This window comes from Cygnus olor, chromosome 7 (genome assembly GCF_009769625.2).
Source record: "Cygnus olor isolate bCygOlo1 chromosome 7, bCygOlo1.pri.v2, whole genome shotgun sequence".
Classification (NCBI taxonomy): Eukaryota; Metazoa; Chordata; class Aves; order Anseriformes; family Anatidae; genus Cygnus; species Cygnus olor.
The window spans coordinates 17,453,403-17,478,936 of NC_049175.1; the positions used below are offsets into that span (position 1 = coordinate 17,453,403).

At 42.9% G+C, this 25,534-nt stretch overlaps 1 protein-coding gene across 7 annotated transcripts in view; it reads right to left on the reverse strand.

Moving 5' to 3' along the window:
• The window catches only part of PIK3AP1 (phosphoinositide-3-kinase adaptor protein 1), a 50,829-nt gene that overhangs the window by 13,020 nt on the left and 12,275 nt on the right, over positions 1 to 25,534 (reverse strand). For 5 of the 7 annotated variants that reach the window (XM_040564211.1, XM_040564214.1, XM_040564213.1 and 2 more), the window contains 6 exons: positions 12,354 to 12,502; positions 9,251 to 9,395; positions 7,641 to 7,783; positions 6,364 to 6,496; positions 5,439 to 5,635; positions 3,109 to 3,298 (listed from right to left, as the gene is read on the reverse strand). In XM_040564211.1, coding sequence (XP_040420145.1) covers positions 3,109 to 3,298; positions 5,439 to 5,635; positions 6,364 to 6,496; positions 7,641 to 7,783; positions 9,251 to 9,395; positions 12,354 to 12,502 — 957 coding nt within the window. Of the gene's footprint in view, positions 1 to 3,108; positions 3,299 to 5,438; positions 5,636 to 6,363; positions 6,497 to 7,640; positions 7,784 to 9,250; positions 9,396 to 12,353; positions 12,503 to 14,882; positions 15,036 to 15,599; positions 15,747 to 25,534 lie in introns of those variants that run through there. The other 2 variants (XM_040564212.1, XM_040564216.1) reach the window with 2 other exon arrangements.

Consider the following 25,534-nt stretch of genomic DNA (forward strand, 5'->3'; position numbering starts at 1 on the left):
AATTCAATCTCACTTAAAAAAAAAAAAAGCAAACAAGGTAATAGCAAAACTAGTAAGTTTCCAGTGATTTAGTTAGAAGTACTTTATGATCTGCACTGCTCAGGGCATTAAGACCTATCTGGTAAAGAATACTCCTCTCCAGCAGAAGGGGAGGCAGTATATTACTATAGATGAAGAAAATCTTTTCCATTTTTTTAAACCCATTATTTATCTCAAAGCTATCAGGGACAACTAGCAGCTCAAAACAGCTGCGTGCAACCCTCATACAGCACCACTTTAAGCAAAGTTAGTCCTTGTACAGCTTATTCACTCTGTGTTTCCCCAGGATCAAAAGCAGATAGGAAAATAAATGCATTAAAAAAAGTGGGATGAAGAATACAAGAACTGGCAGAACACTCCAGCATCTAAATATTTGCTACTACTTTTAACTCATTACAACGGCTCCAGTCCTGCATTACCTTGTTTTCAAATCAGTTTCTGCTAGGCTAAATGACTCAGTGGTATCAACCTTCCTTTGATCAGTCTCCAAAAAAACTGGTGGAAGCACATTGTGATCACAATAAATGGGCATGCTGCCACAGTATGTCTACATTTAAAAAAAGCCCAGGTATTGTCCTCTAGACCACAACTGTAAGCACTTACACAAGGGCTATTCTGACCTGCAGAAAGTACCTCAGTAAGAGTTGTTTACTACTTCCTAGGAAGCTTTTTGTCCTCAGAAAACAGTACAAAAGATTGAAGTTTTTATTTGTGATGTCAGTCCTAAGCCAACCAGCACTCCCACTAATTTCAGTGGGAGTTTACCTCTGTGCTGGTATTGTAAATAATGTTGAAACTCCTTCAGTTTGAGAGAACAAGACCAATTGTGGAACATGGCGCCAGTTTAACCTTTACCTATTATGACACAGGCACCTGTTATGGCATTTTAAGCACCATTCAGACAAGCTGTAAATATTCATCAGGCGAAGACTAACAGACTACATAAGAAATACAGATATTTTCTGTAAAAGAGTCCTGAGTGGAAGGTGACAAAGAAGTGTGCACAGGAGCAATAAATTGGGAGATCTTCAGAAAAAGCAGGGAACACTCATTGCCCTTGCTAAGGTTTTACAAATAAGCCATATAGCACATCTATCCAACATTTTAAAACAGACTTATCCAGCCATGCTTTCTAGTACAGAAATCATAAATATCTACTTCAGAGTCAAGCTTGGGTTTTTACCGCTCCAGTCCTACTAGCCCTGCAGAGCCCGCAGCATGTGCATACACCAGGGAAAGTTTCTGGTGCTGACCCTAAAGACCTCTACCACACTACTGATATAGCTGCAGCTGCAGAAGGGTCCCCAAAAGGGCAGTGGCCTGCTGGGCTTTCACTGCTAAGGAAGCCTAAGAAAAGCAGCCTGACTTAGGCTTTGAATGCACAACTTTCCCATCCCTAGGCAGCCAATTCATTAGCTCTCCATTTCCATGCCTGTGAGCCAAGCAGGCTGTTTTCTGTATTCCGTCAGCAGCCAAGTTCCTTCCTAAGATCTGCCAGAGTAAGTCGGAGCAGGAAAACGTGTATAGTTAAACCATTAAACTTAGTGTAGTTTGACAGAAACAGGCAAGAATGCACATACATAAGCAATTCAGGTGGCACACAGGTGGTGATCTTCAGCTGGGAAGAAGCAAGTGTCATAAAACAATTAGCCCTTCCAGCAACAGTCTACAGAATTAGCAAATAGTTTTCTTAACAGCAACCAATTCTGATCTAAATGTGAACCAATATGAGGATATTTCAGAGAGGCGTTTCAGAGTCCAGTTGAAAAAGTGGTAAAGTACAGAGAGTTTGACTTGCATTCATGGAAGAGAGGAATATCCCCCTTCATAGCGTCTGGAATTTCTAAATGTTTGAGGAGTGGAAGACAACAGGTTGGTCTCAGTGGTTTTAAGCATGTTTTTCCCCCTCTCCAGAATTAGTCTATCAACCCTATTCAGAGATGCACTGACTGCAGGCAGAGCTTCTGAATACCTAGAAACTCGCAACCCCCTTACTGTGGACAACAGCGGCTTTGTTCCGTAGGAGTACAACTGCCCTTACTGCTTATTCCCCACCTGAAGGCACAATAATCCTGGTTTTGACAGCAACACAACTAACCCCACAGTAACCGAACAAAATTTAGCAGAGAAGTATATATGATTTCAGGCAGAGAACTGAGACTTTTCTGGACTCCACAACCAATAAAAGTGTGTTTTATAGCATTGTTTAATCTAAAAGAGAAGGAAAACAACCCAGGACAGATATAGTCTATAAGCAAAAGTGTTTCAGCAGGAAAAGCTTTTCTCCCAAGACAATATACTTAAAGCTGCAGAAGCATTGGAAGTCCTTATGTGGGTACTTAAACTATAATAAGCTACACTTTCTGCTTATCATGTGAACCATAAAATGTACCGGCGGGATGAAGCAAGACTAAGAAGGAAGGTAAGAACAGCAAATTTACAATTGCTTAACGTAAGTACTTAACTTTATATTTGCAATCAGCCTCACTGAACATTAATAGTGAAAAAGTTAAACAGCTGCATATTTACCAGAATTAGCTCTATGTTTTCATCAGTAAATAAGGTGGATTAGAATCATGATTTTTCAATTTCTATCTTTTTGGAACACATTTCTAGATGTTCACCTTCTTTTGTTCCTAAGCTGCTGAGGTAGAAACTCAACTCACGTTTGAAATCTTTCAGTGTTTCACAGTTCTAAGTAAAATTACATCTTGCACATTGTGGTCTTCCACTAAGTCAGCGTCTCTACATCCCTGGATCTCAGGAGGGAGAAATGGGAAGCAAAAGAAACTTTCTCTTCCAAATGCTACATCACTTGCTCAGGATTCAGAGAATCCTCAGAACACTGAGGAAATGGCTCTTGACCATGTACCCTGACAATCACAGAAATCCTTAGGGCAATTTTATCAGCCAGCCAATGTCAAAACCAGAGCATGGCTTCCTTATGGTGACATCAGAAAAGCTGTAACCAGCCCTCACTCTGAAACTCAACCAGGGCACTATTATTGTATAAGAGAGACAGAGCAGCTGAGGCTTCTAAGCCCAGAATATCGCAGTGATTATACATACAAAGGTCTTCTGGGGCACCCGGGACAAATCCAGCCATGGATTCATAAAGCTCTTCATCGGAGCCAGGATTCAAGGAACATTTCATTAACAGGTCAGTGGAAAGGTGAGCCATGGACTCATAAACAGACTCATCCTCTTCGCCTTGCATCAGCTCTTCCTTAATGTGACTCTTCAGCATATCTGCTGTTTCCTGGAGAGAAAGGAGTCCAAGAAGAACAAAAAAATAAACTCATTTAAATAAAGAATTTGGAGAATCAATGCAAAGCAAAACATCTTTCTCCCACCACTGATGGAAAGAAACCTTCCAAGAGTAGCCCATTCCCAAAGACTAAGGCTTCTCAAAGGAATTTAGCCTCCATTACAGCTTTTTGGGGCCAGCCTTCAGGATCTATGCTGTAACACTAGGTAACAAAGGTGAAGCAAGGAGATGCTGAAACATTCAGAATAGCCAGTATTGTCTTTCTATCCCTCAATTTCATTTTCTACCTGATGTCTTTAAGTTCCTGGAACATGAGCAAAGTTCATTCTAAAATTACAACGGTTTGTCAAAGGCTATTTTGGTGTAAGCGTAGCTTACATGACCATAAGGGGGAAAACTTGCCGCATGTGGAGCACTTTCAAGAAAGCAAAGTTTTAGCTTCACTGTAGATTCAGTTTCAATTTCTTGGCACTAGCAGCAGCACGTAACACACAGAGTGGGAGTCCACAGACCACCTTTTTTGGTGAGACTAACAGGAAACCTCACAGCAGGCAGCTGCTCATGCAATATGGGCAACTTTCGATTCACAGGACAGCAGAACTCTCTCATACATTTGCCACATGAGGGGAGAAAAGAGAAGGTGTGGAGGGCAGTGCTGACCTTTACCAAACACCACAAGAGAGCAAAATGAAAATCTTCATCCCAGCTTCCTTACCAAGCTCCTACTATGTCACAAGCTCAGATACCTTAACTGGTTGCAATTCTACAAGACATTCTTCTATCCACAACCGTCACCTCATTGACCTTCATCCACAGGGCATGTGTCAAAACTGTCTACACATGCTTCTGTTCGCAGCCAAAATGGGTCAGTAGCTCATGTGATGCTTTAGGGAGGTGAAGAGGAACTTTTGCCAGACATAAAATGAGGTGAGTAAAGGGTGTTACTAGGATTTTCAAATATCCGTATTAGTACTCCTCCTGAACCCACAGTGCTCCTAGTCACTACCCTGCTGTGGACACACTGGTGCGGATTATTTGTGCTTTGGTGCTAAATTGCACAGATAGTTTGATGGCTACTAAGCAGGACCTACTCTTAACACAGCTCTGTCACTGTGCTGGTAAAGAAAACATGGGAGGAACGCAGTACAGCAATAAAGTTGAAAGGACTTCCTGAGCATCTCTCTTACCCCAATGCGAAGATTTTAATCAGTTTACAGTTTCTGCAGCCTTCCTGATCTCAGGACAGGATATGACCTTTATTTAGCTCTGATATATAACCCTAAATTTATCCTCTTATCACGAAGCAAGTCCCTAGTCTAAGAACTACCCATGCCACCAAAATAGGGCTTAAATACTGCCGTAATAGACTGGCATACTTATCTCCCACTATTCAGGCAACTGCTAGGGACACCTACGTACACCATTTCAACAAAAAGCAAAGGCAGATAAAATCTACTCAATAATTTGGGGTTCTGGACAACCTGATCTAGTGGGTGGCATCCCTGCCTATGGTGGGGAGGAGAGGCGGTGTCCACATCATAATCTGGAAGAAGTCAGGGTGCTGTTTTCTGGGGGTGGCTCAAAGGAGAACCGAATTGTGAATTGGGCTCCCACAGCAAGAACAAGTGGAGAATGGACAGATATCCCAACACAAGAAAAAATGCATTTCACGTAGAACAAAGATCAGCTGTGAATGAGCTAATAATCAGACTGTACTATGACTAACGAGAATATCTCAGACTGTATCTGCCCAAACATATTCAGTTCCCATACTATTCCCTAAAGTAAGTGGGATGAAGGGGCTGTAGTTTTTCCAAGATCAGAGATTAGAATAATACATCAGACACCATGTGGCTGCAGAAACATCATTAGATGGTTGAACAATAAGGAAACCCAGCATGGCAGGCTCTGCTTCCATCTTATTTGTTCTGTTGAAAAGCCTTAAGAACTTTCCTGGCTCCAGAGATGAAATCAACCCTCCCACATGGAAGCTTTCATGGTGACTGGACATCTACTCCCTACCACACCACTTTGTACCTCAGCACTCCTGGTCCCACAACACTCTCAATGCCGAGTTTAGTGCCACTGCCCAAACCTGCTGAAAGGACAAAGGACTGCTGCTCCCTCTTACCACATATTCATCAATGAATTGTCGGAGGTCCTTAAAGCCATGCTTTTCTGCAATTGTGTTTGGATAGTGGCCATATTTGTTGGCCACACTATATGCCTGCAGTGCTCCAGGGCATGTCAGCAGCAAAGCGGTGAGGTTTTTTAGCCCATATCTTGCAGAAAAGTGAAGCAGCGTTGGCAACTCCTCATCCCTCTGATCTGTGAGAAGAGAAGTCTGTTAGAATCTAAACTTCTATCAGCAACAGAGACAGCAGATGAGAAACAGACTTCCTAGCAAACACACCAACCAAAGCAGGTTTGAAAACCCTGAAAAGTACATACACCATTTCAAAATGGAGCTAGTTCTGCACAAGTGAGCTACCTGAGGTATCTAGCCCATCTCCACATTTGATTCCTATAGTCTTTAATGGGGAATCTGGCACTGTACCAGCCACATGTATGTAGGATCACAGGTTCAGAAGGACCTCTTAAATCATCGTTCCAGTAAGTTCCAGCTGTTGTAAAGAACCAAATCATGGTACCACACCAATCCAACTGCCAAGTGCCCACTGTGCACCTTAGAACAGACTCATGGGGTAGGCGGGGAAAGGACTGTGCTGGGGAAAAGTACCGCACGGGACTGGGAGAACAAGTGAGAAAATAAGGCAAACATTTCTGGGGGCATCATCTTTTCACTTTGTGGTTGAAGCTGTCTACATAGCTGTATCTGCCACACTACTGTAAAGTGAGACAGACGTACTAAAAAGGGTCACACAACCAAACTACGATCCCCCTTCTATAGACATCGTCTGAAATTTAGCTTCCTGGCTGAGATTCAAAACTTGGGACAGCCTGTGCAGGTACCACACACTGCAGTGTTAAGGTGCTCCAAAGAAAAACTACTGATACAGATGAAGTTTCAAAATAAAAAAAATATTTCAACTTGCTTGTCATCATATCGTTTTCCTCCAGCTGGTTGATTCCGAATAGGTGTAAGCCACTGGCAGGAATGTTCTTCTTCAGTGACTCTGTCAACAATTTGTCCAGTGCTTCTATGCTGTATGGCACAATTTTAAAGGCCTAGAGATAGATGGAAAGTGATTTTGCTTGGTTAAGTCTAGATGGTTATTTAAGATGAGACTTAGAGGATGATGTAGTAAGTTTTATTTATTTAGAATATATCAGGAAAAAGTATGCATAGACACTGATGGTGGCAATGTTTAGATCAAACACGGAACATGAAGAACTTCTTGGTCCAGAAACAAAGTATGATTAATCTAAACAGATAAGATCTACAAACTCCACAACAAGACAGAGTGCAAGGTGAAAGTCACTCATGTAACTGGAAGCACGGAAGACTTACTTCCTACTTCCTTGACGGGTATAATCTCACTTTTGAAGCTGCTCCAGTGAAGTGTCACTTATGCTCTAAGTATGAATAGGTCAATTTTGAATTGCCCTGGTGTACACCCTGGCTTTTGGACTGGTGCTTAGCCAAAGACTGTGAAGCATGCCTATACCCCAAGAAGGAGCACAGCCCAGTACCAGCTGCTCCTTAACTTGAATTGAAAAGGAAGTGAAAGACAGTCTCCTCTGCCCCAGGCATGCTGGTGATTAACACTGCTCTCTGTAGGCTTCTGCTACACAGCTAATCAGGGATACGGAGGCAGGAAGCACAGACAACAAATCTGGAGAACTTGCTCGTGCAAGCTTTACCTCTGTAACAGGACTCAGGTACCCTAACTGGGCAAAATATGATACGAGAACTGAGGACTGGCTTTAAAGAAATAAATGTATTTGTTTATTCTTAGCACTTATTTTACCCTTCTTCAGTAGCTAGTTTGAATCTTTGTTACATTTTCACATCTTTTCCAAAAACCCTTTGGTACAAATTTCCAAACATTTTATGTGGTACTTTCTACTGTATCAAGTTCTGTCACCCTAATCTTTTCAAACCAAGGTCTAAACATGGGTGTTGACTGATAGTATTTTCTTTGTTAGTTGGATAGCCTGAATTGCCTTAGCTAACTATTTGCTCCAGATACGGGAAAAGTACCTGTGCTTTTGCTCTAAGGGGATTTTTAGGGACCTTCTCATATCCCTAACAACTTTGCATTCTGCATTTCAGAAAAGCAAGAGCGCTTGCCACAAGATAGCTCATGTCCACCTATCTACTCTTTGAGAAGGGCTGGTGTCCAAAGCAGCTGTTTGCTAGAGTTGTTACCTGGCACATGAACTGTACTGGGTTGGCTGCATTTGCCAGCAGACTGCTGATTTCCTCCATGTCGGTATGATAGGTGACGCTCGTTTCTCCCACCATCAAGTCCCCTGAGTATATCTTTACAGGCACTGTCCCAGAGGTTAAATCTTTGAAAGAAAAGAGAAGAAATCACCTTTAAGAACAAACAATGGGAACAAGTCTTCATCAAATGCTCCGAGAATAGGAGGAATTTGGAGATACTGTCAGCTGGATACCAAAATAGTTTCTGTTGTATAGAGTTCATGAAAAGTCACAAAAAAGAAAAGTGATGATACTGGTCTGAATACCAGGTAGGAAAGTACTTTGGAACTGCCTCCTTCATAGGCATGTCAAAGCATATGACCTGTGACCTTCTAGGTCATCTGCTAACCCTAGTCTGGACCACTAATGATAATGGTACTCCACCTCAAATTACAGAACCTCACTCCTCTCCACATCTGGCTTGGGATTTCGCATCCCCTCTCAGTCTCACTACTCTGAATTAAATCAGCTTAGAAGAATTCCAGCTTTGCAAGTTTACACAGGCACAGGATTTCTCTCTTATATGCAACTTTGGAGCTTCCTAATATTTTACCCAGTGTGTACTCATAGGTCTGAGCTCTGAAGCACATGTATTTTGAATTCCACTGAAATTAATCTTTCCCTGTCTATATGCCTGGCTGTAACAACTAAACAAACAATGAAATGGTTACTGTCACACCTGAAAGGAATTCAAAATGTATTTGTTAGAAACTGCAGAGCTAAAATATATGTACACTACATCAATGTGAAAGTCAGGCTTATAATCCAAAGTGCATGTTAGTTTCCAGGTTCGTGTTTAAATCAGAAGCCTTGATTTAGGACAGATTAAACTGAACATTTGTATGTGGCTGAGGTAGTCTTCCTTAAACCCATCCACTTGATTGACTTCTTCAGAGTTGCTATAATGGCTGTTAGCGTCTATTCCTAGACCTAATACATTGACTCTTCAAGAACACAGACCACAATAGGTTAAATAAAATAATCCTGGGAAACTACTATCACTAAAAAGATCAGAAATCTTGCCCCTAAAGTTTACTGAACGAAAAGTTTAGACAACTTAAGCTTTTTTAAGTGTAAATATCTAGAATGACAGAACACATCTGAATTAAAAGACAAGCTAGGATAAACAGCTTCACCTCTAACCACACAGAGATCATCACACATTAAACATGTACTGTTACAATCATGCAGTTATTTACCAGCACTTATCTTCTCTTCGTGCCTGCCAATACTAACATACTGGTAATACTAACATATAATTAAGTTCAAAGTGCTTTACAAGCTGTAATCTTTCCTCAGAATTAATTTTTTTCCACTTTGCAACCCCACCACCGCAGCAGGGAAAACAGAGATCCTGAGCAGCAGTCTCCTCAGTTCTACACCACCAAAGTATCACAGATGAGAATGCAAATTCAAGATTTCCTGGTCTCAGTGTTTCCCACATTGCACCCTTCACCCTTACACCCCTGACACTTTTCAGGACAGGTAGGTTGGGATAGAAAGGAAACAATGAGAGGTCGGGAGGTGGGAATTCAAATCTCAGCCCAGCTTACTTGGAGCTTCCACGGAGATTGTGTACTCATTCTCCATCTCAGCCAGCACACACACAGACGATGCATTCTCTGGAGAGAATTCCACTTCAGTTTTCACTTTGCCATCTAGTCTACACTTCATGATAATATAAACAGTGGTCTGCACCTAAGAGAGAAAGGCATTAGAATATGTAGTTTCACAATATAAGAACACTTATTTTAAGCCCCTTTTCCAGGGATTTTGTTGTTATTGCGACTAACAAGTTAACATCTGTCATTTCCAGAGTTTTGAATGATTTTCAGTAACATCTTCCAGTCACTGAGTTACGAGGTAGGTGGCTTCTGTTACAGCTTGCACCAGCACAAATACAGACATTAAGCTGATAAAAACTCTGTGATGCTATATTTATAACCTGATTTAGTTTCAACCACAGCAGCCTCTTCCCTCAAGCAGCACAGCCCCATTTTGAACAGACACAAAGAAAGAAACTTAAAAGTAACATATTCTGGAGATGCAACAACCTTATCCAATTATTTTTTATCTACCTGTGTAGCATGGGTCTTTAGCCAGAGCTTTGCTTAAAAGGCAAGAATTTCAGGTCTGCAAAATTTTCACTGGCCCTGCGTTTAACAGTTTAGTTATTACATTACATTACATGTAATAAAATGTATGAGATAGCTGAAGTCTTTCATTTGGCCTGAGACTTGTCTAGCATCTACTTATGTGAATTATGAAAGTGAATTTATGGACCAGATTCTTATGAATTCTCTCTGAAAACTAGGAGATCTCCTGGGTCATACTTTGTGGCAGCCCTTCATACTGCAAATGTCGTACTGCTCAGCTGTCATCCAGTCAGGTTTTCAAAGACCACCAAAGGCTTGACTTGTGGCCACTTACATGGCTATGCTAGATGCTACAATAACTAACCTGAGAGAAACCTGAAGAGACTTTCTTGTCCACAAACTTATGCTGAACATAACGATCCCTACCTGGGCCAATGCAAGCAGCCCAGCAGCAACAGAAAACTCAAATGATTCAAGATGGAGTAGAGTCATCTTCCGCAACTCTCATATAATAAGTTCTTGACTTCATTCCTAGCTGCTCCTTACCATGATGCAGTTAAGGTATTTATCTTCAACTCAAAACACAGACAAGCCACAGCAAAGGAGTTTTACCTACCTCAACGTCATTGCAAAGTAGATTTTATTAATATCATAGAATGATTCGGGTTGGAAAGGACCTTAAAGATCATCTAGTTCCACACACACACACGCAGACCTCTGCCATGGGCAGGGACACCTCCCACTAGATCAAGTTGCCCAAAGCCCCATCCAACCTGGCCTTGAACAATTCCAGGGATCGGGCATGTCTGTTGCTACCACTGCCACCAGTCACCTGCACTAGAGAAATTCACAGAATCAGAAAACCATCTAGGTTGGAAGAGACCTCCAAGATCCCCTAGTCCAACCTCTGACCTAACACTAACAAGTCCTCCACTAAATTCCTCCATCAAGGAAGCAAAAATATTCAGCCAAGTCTTGGAAACACATGCAGTGAATTCACTAATAGATGCCCAGTAAATACAAGGGGACAGCACTATTCCCATGAACAAGCAAATACAGCTGATACCAAAAATTCCAGATACAGTTTTCTCTGTGTTAAGTCAACAACTGTGTAAAAGTTTAAAGCATTCCAACAGTCTGCTGACTTCCCAAACCACCCTTGCTGTGAACAAGTCACAAGCCACACACACCACAAAGGGAACAAACTGTTTCGGTAAGGATACTTCCTAAAATGACCATTCCTTCCTTTCAGCCTTCCCTCTTCCCCAAGAGGATGCTATTCCAGGTCAAGAGCAGATTATGCCTAAAGTCCAAGGCACATATTCATAGACTACTGAATAATCCAGCACTGAACATCCACAACTCTCGCTGCAGGCTCAGATGTACCTCAAACGCAGCACGCTGCAAGGTACACACTTACATGACAAAATCAATCCATCTACCTGACTACAAGACGTGCTGTTTCACTTTCACACACTGAGCTCCTGCCAAGGCAGAAATGAGCTTCTAATAGCCATTTGCAGACTTGTTACTCCCCCTCCTCTTTCCCTGCCTGTTTACTTCTGGTCTCACTTCAAGGTGTGGTCAACAGCATTTGAGTTCCTTTCCAAAGACAGGAGACAGACTGTTTCTACCAAATTAGAGCTATTATGTTTAATTTTTTCATGTTTCTCTGTACAGCACGAAGGTCAGGTTCTAAGTAAAAGCAGAGGATCCCCAAATTACATTGCCTTAACTGGTGCTTTTAAAAAAAGCACAAAGCTCCCAAGAGTTGGCAAAACTGATCTGGACAAAAGAAAAAAATAAAACAGTGCTTCATTTCAGTGCACTGAAGCATGAGTCCGCCCCTGGCAGGGGGGCATAGAAGGAAATAATGTAAAGCAGCAGTCACGCTGCAGCGAAGTTTTTCTAAACTGTTAGATGAAGTTTCCTCTGACAACCAGACCCTCCTACACTAGTGCCTCACATCTCAAAACTATGCAATGAAAGCCCAGCCGCACTGACTGAAAAGTACATTGCAGAGGAGGTAGAGACAGTGGTGCCATAACTTCTCTCCTGGTGCATGGTATTAGGTTTTTTCCACCTGACAGAACGCTAGGCTAAGAAATGCAATTTTTCAGACAGGAAGCCATGATCCCAGTGCTTTGGAATCACTTGCAAGACGTGCACCAGAACTGCCATACTAGATTGCATCTAGGCTCTGAAGTTGTCTCATTACCACCACCTTACACCACTTGGCACCCCTAAATCTCACCAGAATGGAAAATGGAGTGTGAACTTGCCTCATAACACACAAGACAAGCAGCTATGTCAGTGGGACTATCCATCAGTAAGGGACATTGCAGCCTAGATGATAGCAGACACTGCGTATTACCGAGCTATTTCTGGGCCTAGGGAACTGAGCTCTTAAAACTGAGACACTGAGGACAGGAGCCTGAGGAAGGGGACAGAAAAAGAATTATGGACTACTTTCCAGGCCTGTAAAGCTGCCCATTACAGAGTAGCATAATGTGTTGCACCAGCACACAAGAACACAGCCCACAGAGTGGCCATACAGTACCCCACAGCGTATGCGGTCAGGCTGCACCACCAGATGATCCGCAGTGCTCTTGGATGATCCATGCTCTTCATTCATGGCAAGTCTGCAGGAGTAAACTGGGTTCTTCTCGTCTTCTGTTTCTGTGTCAGTCACAGAGTCACAGCCCGAGTCTAAAATAAAGCATATGGAGTCCTATTAAATCGTTTCCGTTTGCTGAAAATGCATGGACATGGATACATCAATCCTGTGAAAGAACCAAAGAGGTCGGGTGGAACTTGCTACACTTCTTAAATTAATGTTTAGAAATGAGGATCTAGTTGAAGAAAGGGGAAACTACAGAGTTTCCTCATTTATTTCCTTAAGGGGTCTGCTGGGGAACATTCAGAAAGACACAAAAGTGCTGGAGTAGCACTAAACATGCTTACAAAACAAACAACAAAGCCACTCCCTGCTGAGATGGGTACTCCCTTTCTCACATTAGATAGGAAAATAAGTATCTTAATGTCTGGTGTAAGACTGATCAGTAATGGACTCATCTGATTCCAGCTGCACTGAGTGCACTGCAGAATGAGCAACAACCTTTAAAGTCCTCCTCTCCTAAAGTAAATGAAGATCTACTTTTCTTCTATTTCAGCAGTATCTTTTGTTTTCTGGACCCTGCTTGCGCTGCTTACTCCGGCTCTTAAGTTTACTATTACATTGATAAAATACAACACGAGGCAATAGTCTGAAGGGATCCTACCACGCAAGCAAGAAGTATAAGCTCCTGTAACTATACAAAAGTCAACTTGAAACATACCAGAGCCTTTGTGTGGAAGGATCACAGTATTCTACCCAAACAGGCCCAAGAGAAGTAAACGCATGTAACCCTACAATCTGCATGTACAAAACAATGCTCTCCTTCCTGATTCACAGTAACGCCATATATGTTTTATTGATGGAAGAGCAAACACTTGCACACAAAAAGGATAGCAAAAAGTAACATAGATGAGAGTTATCCTACCCTGCCAGGAAATACTTTCCCCAGCTGCAGAAAGGAAATAGACACATTTGCATTTAGTTAGTAGAAAGTTTTTTTTAATCTGGTTTCTACCTCAATTCACACCTTTTCTTCCTCATTTTCCAAAACATGGGGTGAAAGTCACTGTCTTACTTCAGTCTTAAGAATTCATGCTAGTCTTCTGACAATCTCCAACAGGCAAAAATTTCCATTCAAATTTTGGAAAACTGAGGAACAATGAAATATTTAAGACAGTATTTTGGAAGTTTTTATTTTATTTACAACTTACCATAAAACACATCTGTAAAGAGCGATACAAATTATTTACTAGACAACTTCTCAGATTTAGACTGGCCGTTTTTATGTTAAGACATTTCTATTTAAAATGCTCAGTCCTGATGAGAAATACTTGAGAGCATCTGCAATGTCTATCCTGTGGCATCTCACAGAGAAGTTGCCAGCAGTCCAGGTTTTACCCCACTCCCACCCCCCCCGCCCCCAAACTTCCAAGCATATAGTTTCCAAAAATTTATTAAAGCAGGCTTCTGTTAGGATGTCAGGTCCTGCTAGTCTCAAACAGTGAACAAGAGTCAGTCAGAAATTTAAGTCCAGACTTCTTCCTTATTATAATAACTAAAGATTGAAACTTAGGATATTTGAAATTGTCACACTTTTTTTTAATTTTTATTTTAAAGTATTTTCTACATGTTTGAACAAGATTTTATGAATTACGCAGATGTGACTGTGCTTTCAATTGACTAGTTTCAAGTCACAAAAGTTTAGCAAATTATTCAGCTGAAGGTTTGGTCACAGAGTCACACACACGCTTAACTCTAAGCTTGTGAATCATTCTACATAGCAAGTATAACCACAATGCTGCTCTAATATTTGCTGTAGAAAGAGCAGAGCCAAAAATCTGCAGCTCTAAAGTTCAAGTAAGGCATCACTACCAATATCAGTATTTCTCAAACCTAGAACAATGTATGTCAATAAGGCACGTAGATTTTAAAACGGCACCAACGCAAATTTGCAGATTTGACCAAGAAGAAACTACTTTGACAAACTGCTATGTACTGAAGGTCTTATGGAATTTCGGGCTGTATCAATAAGTATTACAGAAAATGGTCTGAGGTTTTAAATTCCTTAACTCGATATGTTAATTGATACCGTCCAAAGTTACCAGCTGCAAAAGCCAGACTTCAGTTTTAGGAACCCTTGTCCTGGGAAAAGGTGGGCTGCTCCCATCTGGGAGAGCCAGGCTGCCCAGTTGCACAGGAGGAAATTAAAGCAGTAGTCCCACATCCTTCCCTTGCATGACTGCGATCACTCGAGGTGTTTGGCATATGCAGAGCAAGGCAGCATATTCCTTTAGGAGAAGAAGAGGCAACCATTACTAGAATTGAGTCTCTAATCTCTTGGTTATTTCCAATATGACTAAATCAGAAAGACTAAGCTCATCACAGATAACAGAACCAGCAGTGACCAGACTATAGGAACATGTTAATATTTCTGAACCATAAGCACAAGCTGACACTTGCCAGGATCCTTACCCTAAGCGCAGCATCCCCCACTCCTTAATATGGAGCCATCGGTTCCTTGCTTGCCCAACATATGGTCTGTTTCAGAGGAAAGAAAACCTACAGCTGTGGATCTCAGCTGCAACATCTAAAGTAAGCATGCATAAGAGAGAGCAAGCCTCCAGGTCTCTGCTTTACTGACATTTAACACTGGTAAATAATTAGCAGAACAACTACAGGAGTCTGCACTCGATCTGTTAAAGAAGTTCCGGCATTGCTAGATCCCATCTTGCACTTCTGCTTTCCTGTAACAGAGTCGAGTGCCTGGAGGTCATACGTAAGAACAGAGCTGTTAGGTAATATGGGAAGAAGCACTGTTAATCAGTAATTGGATTAACAGCTGACGGAAGAGGCTCTGGGGTTTCGGGTATGAATTATTCATCTGTTTTCTTCATTCAGAAAATTCTGAAATTGTAAGTCACCAACTTCCCCAATAAGCAGTGAAGTGATGCTATGGTCATCTTGCAAGTTCCACTCACACGCCATCTTATGAACATGCAAGGAAACTGTCCCATTACATTCAGTAATATCTGTGCTCTGAAGTGATATGCTATTAGATCAGGCCTCCTACTCACTTGGCTAATGACAACCCATTTGCATATAAAGATTCAGCAATTATACCACTGTAACTGTAGCCAGGTTAGACAGGCCATCACTGAGATCAGACACATTAGAAAGTTACGAGAATACCTGAATTGAGCTTCTCCATGAGCAGCTGCTGTAGGTCAACAGCTCGTGGTTATAAAAGGCTCTGCCTTCACTGGAAGCCCTTTCTATTCCCCTTTAAAAGAAGGCTACCTCAGGCCACGCCTGACAGTCTCTGTAATACTCATGAGAATAGCAGCTAGAGGAGGAAATGCGGTCCAAGAAACCCAACCACATTTCCCTTCGAAGAGTGTGCTCCCCACCAGGAAACATCAGTAGCTCAGCTGCAGAGCGCAGCCCATGCAGCCCCTTCTGTCCATCCTGCCTGGCTCCTCACACAGCTTCCCTGCTGGAACTCACCCCTGGGAAACACAGGCATGGCCACATGCTTCATGAGCCTTTTAGCAGCTCTAGAAACCAGTATGAAGCAGCCAGTTATTTTGATATTTTGCTGTACAGAGCACGGAGCTTGCTCTGCCATCCACTTCCTCCTGGCCAAACTGCGCCTGCCTGTGTGGAGCTGACAGCTGTGGTTTCTCAGAAGTCAGCCCTGACACCACAGGACATGTGAGCGCTTGGATGCAGTCAGCAGTCTGCCCTGGCCGCTTTGCCATCCAGATACGAAGGCAAATGGCATGACCGAGCAACTACTTGTCCTTACAGGTTCTGCATGTGTAGACTACCCCCTCGCCAGCACCTGCCCGTCAACCAGCTCTCCAGCAGAGGAGACTAGTTTTCACAGGACCTCACACTTTCACCTCGGTATACCTAGAGCAAGATGGAGGACCTTCAGAGAAGCTTCTGCTGTCATCCAAGACTTACAGCTGGTCGGCTTCCTCTTCCAAATATGAAGAAGGACATTAAGACTCCAAGTAATGCCAGCTGCATTTGCAAGAAGCAGGCAAAGTCCTGATAAACAAGTCGGAGGAGCAGGGAAAGTTATCTTGCATCATGCTATCCTCAAGGTCCCTGCTTTCCGCAAAAGAAACACATTCAGGCAATAGTTTGTGATAACCCCTCACACTGGGTTATACTGTAGCAACATTTCCCTTCTCAACAGAAGGAAGGGAAGCATGTGGAAAAGCAGCAGGCAAGGACAAAAAATCAACACAGGAAATAAGACTTTGTAAAACTGCCTCTACATAATAAATTACGTATGGAACATCTCCCCCTTCTCTCCAAACACCACCCCAAGCAGCTTGTTGTTTAAATCTACAAGCACAGCAACTAAAACCAGATTCTCAGTTCTACTAAAAAAGTGGTCACATTTTATTTGGGATTATAGTTCCAACCTCCCCATCAAGGAAACAAAGCGTATTTTACTATGCCAAGATTTGCTTGAGCAACTGTGCATACCCACACATGCCCATCTCTTAGGGAACTTGGTTTCGAACTAAGAACATGACCGGGTCTATCAGAGCCCTGCTGACAGGACTGGTGCTTCAGCAAACTGAGAAGCCAGTAGGTACAGGTGTGTTTACCCTTGTAACCTCCTAAGACAATATACACCCTTAACACTCGAGAACACACATTACTCCACAGTTCCTCTATGAATCACATCTCATTCTAACTTCAAGGAGCACTTTTCCTTTATTATATTTTAAAACTACAAAACATGAAACTGAAAGAGCAAATCTCTTTGCAACAGAGTGCAAGAGGCTTTCATGACCTTCATTAATGTTTAACCCAAGTGAATTAATCTGTTCACTTTTCCTGTCTCGGTGTTCCCAAATGCTGCTCCCAGGTTATTTTTTAAAATTTCTTCTTTGAAATGAGCAAGTATTTGGAGAAAGTTGAGTCACTGAAAGAATGCCAAGGGCAATTCCATGTCACTCCAGTAAATGCTGGAAGGTAGGGATGAGAAAGTGACCAGTAAATGCCATACCAGGGTTGCATTGTTCTGAGAACAGTAAGGTTAAGAATGGAAAGTCTGAAAAGCCAGGTAAGTGGAAAGGACACAGAAAAGAGAGCAAGAGAAAAAATACCAGACTAGAAAAGAGTAATAAAATAAAAACCTCAAGCACACTGAGAATGAGCAGAAAACAGGAAGATAACCCACAGGATCAAAGGCACCTTCAGTGGGATTATTCCAGTTTAGGGACAAATGTCAGCAGTAACTTCCAGTTGGCTGTTTGGAGTAGGTTCAGTTTTTAATTATTCACCAACATACAACACAAATTAGAAAATTGTGTGTTTACATTATGGTCCTGACTTTGATCCCATTGTACTGCAGACACAAAGCCCATTGCTTCTCCTTTCCAAACACTACAATCAAATCCCAAGTCCAGATGGACAAGGGCATGAGTATGTCAGACACTGGGACTGACGAAGCACTGTCAGTAACAAAGCAACCGTGATCAGACACGTGCATAACCACTGCACCTCACTTGGCATTCCCTGACCTGCAGAGGCGCAGACCAGAACCCCTGGTGGGAAGTCCTTCCTGCACTAGTGAAAGACGGAAATGGGAACCGTATTAACAAGCTGCTGGAATTCTTGTCATGGATCCAGTGTCTCAGAAGCAACAGCTGGAAAACTGCTTACCACACGTCATCTGCTCCAGCAATGCTCCTCTGCTCGTTCACTGAATGGACCTGAGATAACAATGACTCCTACACTGCAACATGCAAGGCCTCAGGGAATGCATAGCCTGAATCCAGCAAAGGTCTCCCTCCAACCCCACTAACAGAAAAACACTGCCCCAACACAGACCCCTCAAAATATTGTTTGGAGACAGCGTGCAAAATTCTGCTCTTAGAAACATCAGGTGACTTTTCAGAGTCATGGAGAGGAACTGTCATCTTCTATTGCCTAATAAAGCATGAGCAAAAACACTGCCCCTGTAGCGCTGTTACTTGACCAGAAAAGATAGTTTTGGCTCAAATGTATACCTCACTTCAGAGAGTAATCAGTAAACTTGACTTAGAAAATTTGCCAAACTGCAAAAATAAACTGTTCACTTGTCTAGAGGACAGATGTTCACAACAGAAAAAGCTATAGCAGCTTAAAATACAATTGCACCCATCACGGCCCTCCTCCCCACTCCGGCTTCCCCTTCTTGTCTTTACTTTCACCAGAGGCTGGGGCCCACACAGCGGAGCCAGTGGAAAAGAACGTGTTTGGCTGCGTCACTGAAACGCAAGACCAGGATCTTTGCTTGAGCAGCTGACAACTGGGGGGGGTTAAGCGAAGTTGCCAGCCCCTGAACTTCAAGACGAGGAGGAACTTTTATACATTTCATTCATACCTCCTGCAAAGATAGTAACCTGCCAGCTCACGGTGAAATGCACATTCATTATTACAACACACACGATATATCTGCTATAGCTTATCTGACCACGTCTGCCTTGAGCTAAAAGTGTGCCTGGCTATGACAGTTCAGAAATTGCAAGCCAACTCATTGTAATTCTTTGAGCTCTTAGTTAGCCTGAGGGTCTCATAAGCCTAGTGTTCAATTTGTTACAGGATTAAGTACATAAACCTAAAGACCTAACTGGGGTGCAGGGGAACAGGACAGAGACATCTTCTGAAGAAGATGCAGAGTTCTGACCACCCAGACAACAGGCACTATGTACCTGACCAAAATCTCAAGAAAGAAGGGCTGGAATGGTTCACTTCAAACACCTGTGCCAGGAGGAGGCCACATGTACTGAAGAAATGTACGCATGGAGGAGAATTTGAGGACACTGAAATCACATTACATCAGTCACAGACTCAAGTCAGTGTTCCTGAGCTACCACATGTGAGAAACATGAAAATCCAACTTGCTGATTAATTATCCTTGCTTCAATTTAAGCACAATGCATAACACACAACAGAAAAGACTGTCTACGTAAAAGTCCAACAAGGTGACATTCCACCTAAGAGCTGGGTAGCTGCTTTGGAAACATCCCACCAAGAGAACATCGCTTGGCTGGGTTTAGATCTACTGAAGCCACTTGGAGAACCACTCCATCAGACTACTACTGACAGAGCAGTCCTGCCCCCTCTCTTTTCTACATACAGTCTCTTGAAATACCACCCGCGCAGCCCACACCAGATCACCCAGCTAGTTAGCCAGATCAAAGGTGGGGAATGGGGCAGACCATGCTGAGGTCATCCTATGACACTGACGAAACCTCCCCATGAGGAACTCAAGACCCACTGGTATTCTCAAGTCACATTTGAAAAATGTGTCCAAAGTTTTCTGTGGTAATGATGAATCCATCAAAATCCTACCAAATGCAAACCTAGGAACAAGACAAACGTTCAAGTGCGCAACAAAGGTCTCCGAAACAACCCGAAGTCTGCTCCACACATCTCTTCAGACCTGCTCTGTAAAGCAGGTTTGTTTTGACCACAAACTTCTGCAAAGATTTTGCAGAAATAACTTCAGCTGTTTCAAACTTGGAAGAAGCCATTAGCAATGGTCTCTGGGCTCTTATTTTAAGCACATTTTAAAGCCTCACAGCTCACGTTGGAGGATATTTAAAATTAGCCTTAGTTACCACCTTGAAGCAACCTGTGGGGAGATCATTAAAAATACGAGCTATAGAGAAAAAAGGTTTGGCACATTTGTGATATGTATGAAGTTTATTACATCCTGATGCTTCCTAACCATGCCATTTTCTGTACTTGACAAGTTCTGGGCTATCATTTCTTTGCTTCCATCTAGAAAGCCAGTATGCACCTACACTAGCACTGTTTGAACCCCATTCTGTCATGGAAGTCAGGACATGAAGTATTGCTTTTAATGTGCATAAACTGAGAGTTTATGAAGCACCTTGATGACAAACAACACATCCATCCTGTAACTCGGAAGACTCTTTCAACTGCCTGATCCTGTTTTGTACAGATGGATAAGAACATCTATGCATTTGTCTCAGCATCTCCTGGGGGCTTAGTTGAGGTTTCTGTTTGCTTTAACCAGCTCTCTGATATATGTTTCCAGCATCAGTCATTTATAGCTACACTAGCATCTGCAAGGAAGGGTACAAAAACAGTATGCTCTCTCAACCTTAACTCCTGTGCAAGTGTCACAGTTTCCCCTCCCTGACAGGCGCTGAGAACCAGCCAGGCTGCAGAGCTCCCATATAATGAAGCAGACTCTCATTATGCTCAGCGGGCTGACTAATACATCACCTGTTCCTCTTCAATGAGCAGGGTTAGAGAAGCGTATCTTCTATTTCAACACAATATAACAGAGAAAAATACAGTTTTAAGTATTCTCTTAATTTTGCCCCTTCGAAGGGAAAAAAAAAAAATCAAGGGAGGGAGTGAGGGCCGCAGTACAACAATCGTGTTACCTTCTGTCTCCAAGGCCACTCTTACAGGCTGACAGAAATAAATGTTGGATGCCATCCTCTGTGTGAGGACTACTCAGAACATGTTCCTCCACAGAGCACCTGCAGCCAGAAGCGAACAGCAAGCGGTCCCCAGCTTCACATCTCTGTCCCTTTAGGGTATGTACATTGACTGCTGGCCCTTCCTCACTCCAGCTTGTTTCCTTTAGAGCACTTCAGACATCCAAACAGCCTCTGAAGACGCAAGCAGAGATCACAAAATTGGCACGCACATCCATGTCCAATCTGCAGTTGCTAGAACTTCCCAAGTGCCAAAATGGATCTTGCATAGAACAGCTACTGCATGCTTTGGACTGGAAATTCCTCAGGCACCCTGTGAGGACGTGGGAATCAGCTGCTGAGGACTATACAATGCTAGGATCTTGTACAGACAAGCAATGAGCCTCCAGCAGAGTTTTAAAAGAACACTGCAGTTAAATCTGCAGAAACCGGGGTCTGCTCACAAGTTGGAGCCTCAGAGATAGAGTATTAGATCAAGGGTGTCAAATTAACTCACAGATCTCTTTTTGGCTGCTTTGTATCTAGGATTTGTCCTTTAAGGGGGTCACAAAACTTCTTCATGAAGTACTTGACCATACCATGCCTCCTCCTACCAGGATTCCCCTCTGCAGTCAGCATTCCTAGGCACAAGGCTCAATGGCCATGCCTTATGAAACACATCAAGCAGCACAGGAAAGAGTTGCTACACGAACTAGGTCTTGCACTGCCTCCACATAAAGCAAGCTACATAAGCAGTGGAAATCACAGGACACAACTTCTTGTAGAAGCATGTTTCCATACAATGGGAATGGACCTATGAAGAGAGAGTGAGGTTGTATTTCCTAGTTTACAGCATCCCCTTGCCTACTGCCCTACTTGCAAGTCTCAGCGTGAGGCTGACAGAGGGGTCCTGAGTGAAGCACTACTGGCCAGAAGCAGACATGGCACAACAGGTACAATAGTTGCTATGGTCAGAGAAATAATTTACCGACTCCACTGTACAATAGAGAGCACCCACAATTCAGTGAACTGTTGTAATAGGCACCTGAGAGAAGATCAACGGTGCCCAATGCTAAAGCATGCAGCTCTGTTACTGGCTAGTGGCATTTGTGGTTTCTAGTGAAGAGTTGCCCTTAAAAGTATTCAATGTGAGGTAATATTCTGAAGGGATACACCTTATATAAAAGAGGAGGGAGAAAAAAGGGAAAGGGCGTTCAAATTTACCCACAAAAGCCACAGACTGTTCCTCTAGGTTACGGTATCTGCTTTGTCATTCCTCGGGACATCTGAAGTATAAGGGTAACATATCAGCTAACACTGGATTTCACTGCGCTTGCCATGAAATAAATACAAAGCAAAGCAGGCCACAAGTGCATCCAGGCCTAACATGAAGCTTGTCAGAGCAATCAAAGGAATGAGCCCTGACACACTTCCACAGGGAGACTACTGGTCAACGAGCTACTCCAGAAAAAGCTGCCTTTGGACAGAAATCAAGACAGGTAACGAGTAGGAATATGTGTCACCACTACACAGATCACTTGGCATGACCACCAGAAGTAGTGGGAAGGCAGAACAGTTCCTGCCATGACTTAAAAATTTATTGTGAATGTAAGGCTCTAGCCCTAAACGGTATCAATGAGCAAAAGCTAACAATCCAGCAATCACAGAAGCGTCAGGCTGAAAGCAGTCTCCCCTGCACAACTACTTCAACTCCGTGGGTTGGGAGGCACTTGACAATATTTAATGCATCTGCCCAACCGGACCTCAAACCCTGAGTATCCTATTCCAAGGTTACTTTATAGCTTGTGTCCAGCATAGGACTACAAAGATGATTAGGGGGCTGGAGCATCTTTCACACATGAAGAAGCTACAAGAACTAGGACTCCCCAGACCTGAGAAAAGGTTTGGAGGGATCTTATCAGTGAATGGGAGGGAATGAAAAAGAAGGAGACAGACTCTGAGGGACTAAACCACATGAAATACTATCTGAACACATGAAAACATTTTCCCCACACACACACTGTAAAGGTGGTCAAACATCAGAACAGGTTGCCCAGAGAGATTGTAGTCTCCTGCAGCAGCAACATTCAAAACCTGACTGACTGCACATGGTCCTGGGCAACTGCTCTGACTACATTTGAACATGGAGGTTGGACTAGAAGATCCCAAGAGGTCCCTTCCAACCTCAACAATTCTGTTATATGATCTTAAGTTTCATTCATGGTTTCACCAGTGCAAGAAAAGAAAGCCAGGAAGTTAATTCAATTCCTTGCCATGTACAGGACCGAGAGTGATAACAGTTTGTGTGGTTTCTGTTATGCCATTTCCCTCCCAACAGATAAATTAGGCCATTTATAGCATCTCCTTCTCTTCCCTGCAATGCCAAGCCACAAGCCGTTTGGCAGGCAAATAGTTTCTCTGAATTAGGCTTTTCATAGCCCTAATGAAGGGGCAACAAGCCCACATCAGAAAAAGCTCCTGTTACATGACCACAGGTTGAAAGTATCACAAGCTCCTTCACCCCACTTTTCTGACTGACACAGATGGGGTTCCAGCCCTGAGACTCTCTTCTTCGCATGTCCTTCCGGGTGTATCACGCATTCCCTGTGGTGTTACCAAAGCCCACTGCCTTGGTCCCTGGCATCTCTCAATGAGCCTCTTACTAGGTGGAGCAACATTCCAGCTCTTCTGGATCTAAGGGGCCTCAACAAAAGTTTTCACCTTCCTTCTAGCTGCCCACTGTCCTTCATATTCACCACACACTTCCTAACAGCCACTTCTGATCCTCCTGTTTTGCAAGAAGTTTGCTAGCACTGATCTCTCCTTCCCATCCATCTCATTGCACCAGAATTCAGCTCTGCCAAGGCTGTACCTGTCCATCAACAGCATGGTTCACAACTGCTGTTAACACCCAGATATCACCTTAATATTCTCAGGCAGCTGTTAACTTCCCTAGGGTTTTACCTGCAAGAGTTTGCTTAGGCATAGAAAGTTCAAAGCCACTGATTAATTAGTAAACATTTTGGAAACATGGACTTAGAAAGCAGGACATTTCAAAAATTTTAAGACAAAGGCAGGGGCTGAAATAAACTAGATAAATCTAAATGCGTGTAATAAAAAACAGATGTCAGTTGAGTTATCTGAACACACAGGAGGAAGAGAAAGACTCCAACTATGAGGCACAGATTCCCATCTGGTGCTCAATGCACGTGCATTGTACAGCATGGTGTGGTATCACAAGCCAGACAAAACGGTTTAAGTAGCAGGCGGGTCACTGCACCTTGGCTGGTGATTACACCCTGCCAGAATGAAGCTAGCTTGTGCAGTGCCATCCTGAGCATTTTCACGTCCTTAGCACAGTTAGTGTAGTGCACAGCCTGAAAAACTTCCCCACAAACAATAGGGCTTGCAAACAGAAACCTTAGGGCCTCTGTAGTTTGCCACAACTGAGAAACTGAAGTAACAACTGCTCTGTCTACAAGGCAGCAAGAATCAGCATCAGCACACAGTTTGTTCTCAACATGGCTAGATGAATGCTTCCTCGTTTCTGACTTTGTACTGAACTAATAAAAATTAAAACAGCTTTCAGCGTGTGATGTCTGTGGGTGGCATGTTCCCATGATGCACTAAATAAGCCACAGCCTCACAGCTGTGCTAGAGGCAATAGCATAGCCTGAACAGGGCCAACACACAGGCTATGGAGAAGTATTTGTCCCTGCTGTGTCCTGTGTCATACAGTCCACTTACTCAGGATTGAGCTATCAGGAAGCTGAACTCAGTCCTTTTTGCATTAGTCTTGGTTTTTCACTGTGTGCTGACACTGCTGTTAGAAGCACTGGTGAATGCCTGTGGAAAGAATCACTTTGAGAGGAAGACACAGAGACATGTTATTTCAAACATGGTCATAAACTTTCTTTGCTACATGCTGCAGGAAGGAAGAGATGTCTTTCTTGGGAAAAGTTCAGTCTGCTGTAGAGAATGGACTTAACTGACCTCCTATAAAGCCTTCATCTAAAACCTTAACAGTGAAGCACTGAGAGCAGAGCACAGGCCGTGTTTCTCTATGGGAGAGGGCAGCTACCACAAACACCCGTACTTTATGTCTCTCATGCTGGAGTTGGCTACAGCCAAACTATAATGCAGATGCTAATTTTATTGTACCAGTCAAGAAGAAAGTTTTCACAGTTTCACCCAAAAGGGGATCTATGTACACCTGGGGTTGTCTTCTCTGCAGAGGAAGTGTCAGAGCATTTGCATTTGAGGCCATTCACAAAACTTGGTCTGCCGGATCACAGGAGGGGGGAGGTCACCCAGTTCCTTTTTCCTCACTGTGGCAGAACTGCATAAATTCATCCAAATGCTTTTGCCATAAAACCAGCCAATCTTAAGTAGGTTTTCCCTTTACAAGAGTCAGTGACAGGGAACTGCTTGCCTTGGCAATTGCTCTGACGTGCATGATGAAACTGCTTGACATTGCCCAACTTGTGTGCAGCTGACAGCTCGTATCAGGGAGACCTTCTGTAACAGTATGAGAAGTCCAGAGATTCTGACTCTGTGTATACATTTTCCAGACATACTAAAGCCAGTGTAAGATCTTTGTATGTTCCTTCCTTTCTGCATATACAGAAAATAAGCTGAATTATTTGTTACGTAGAAACA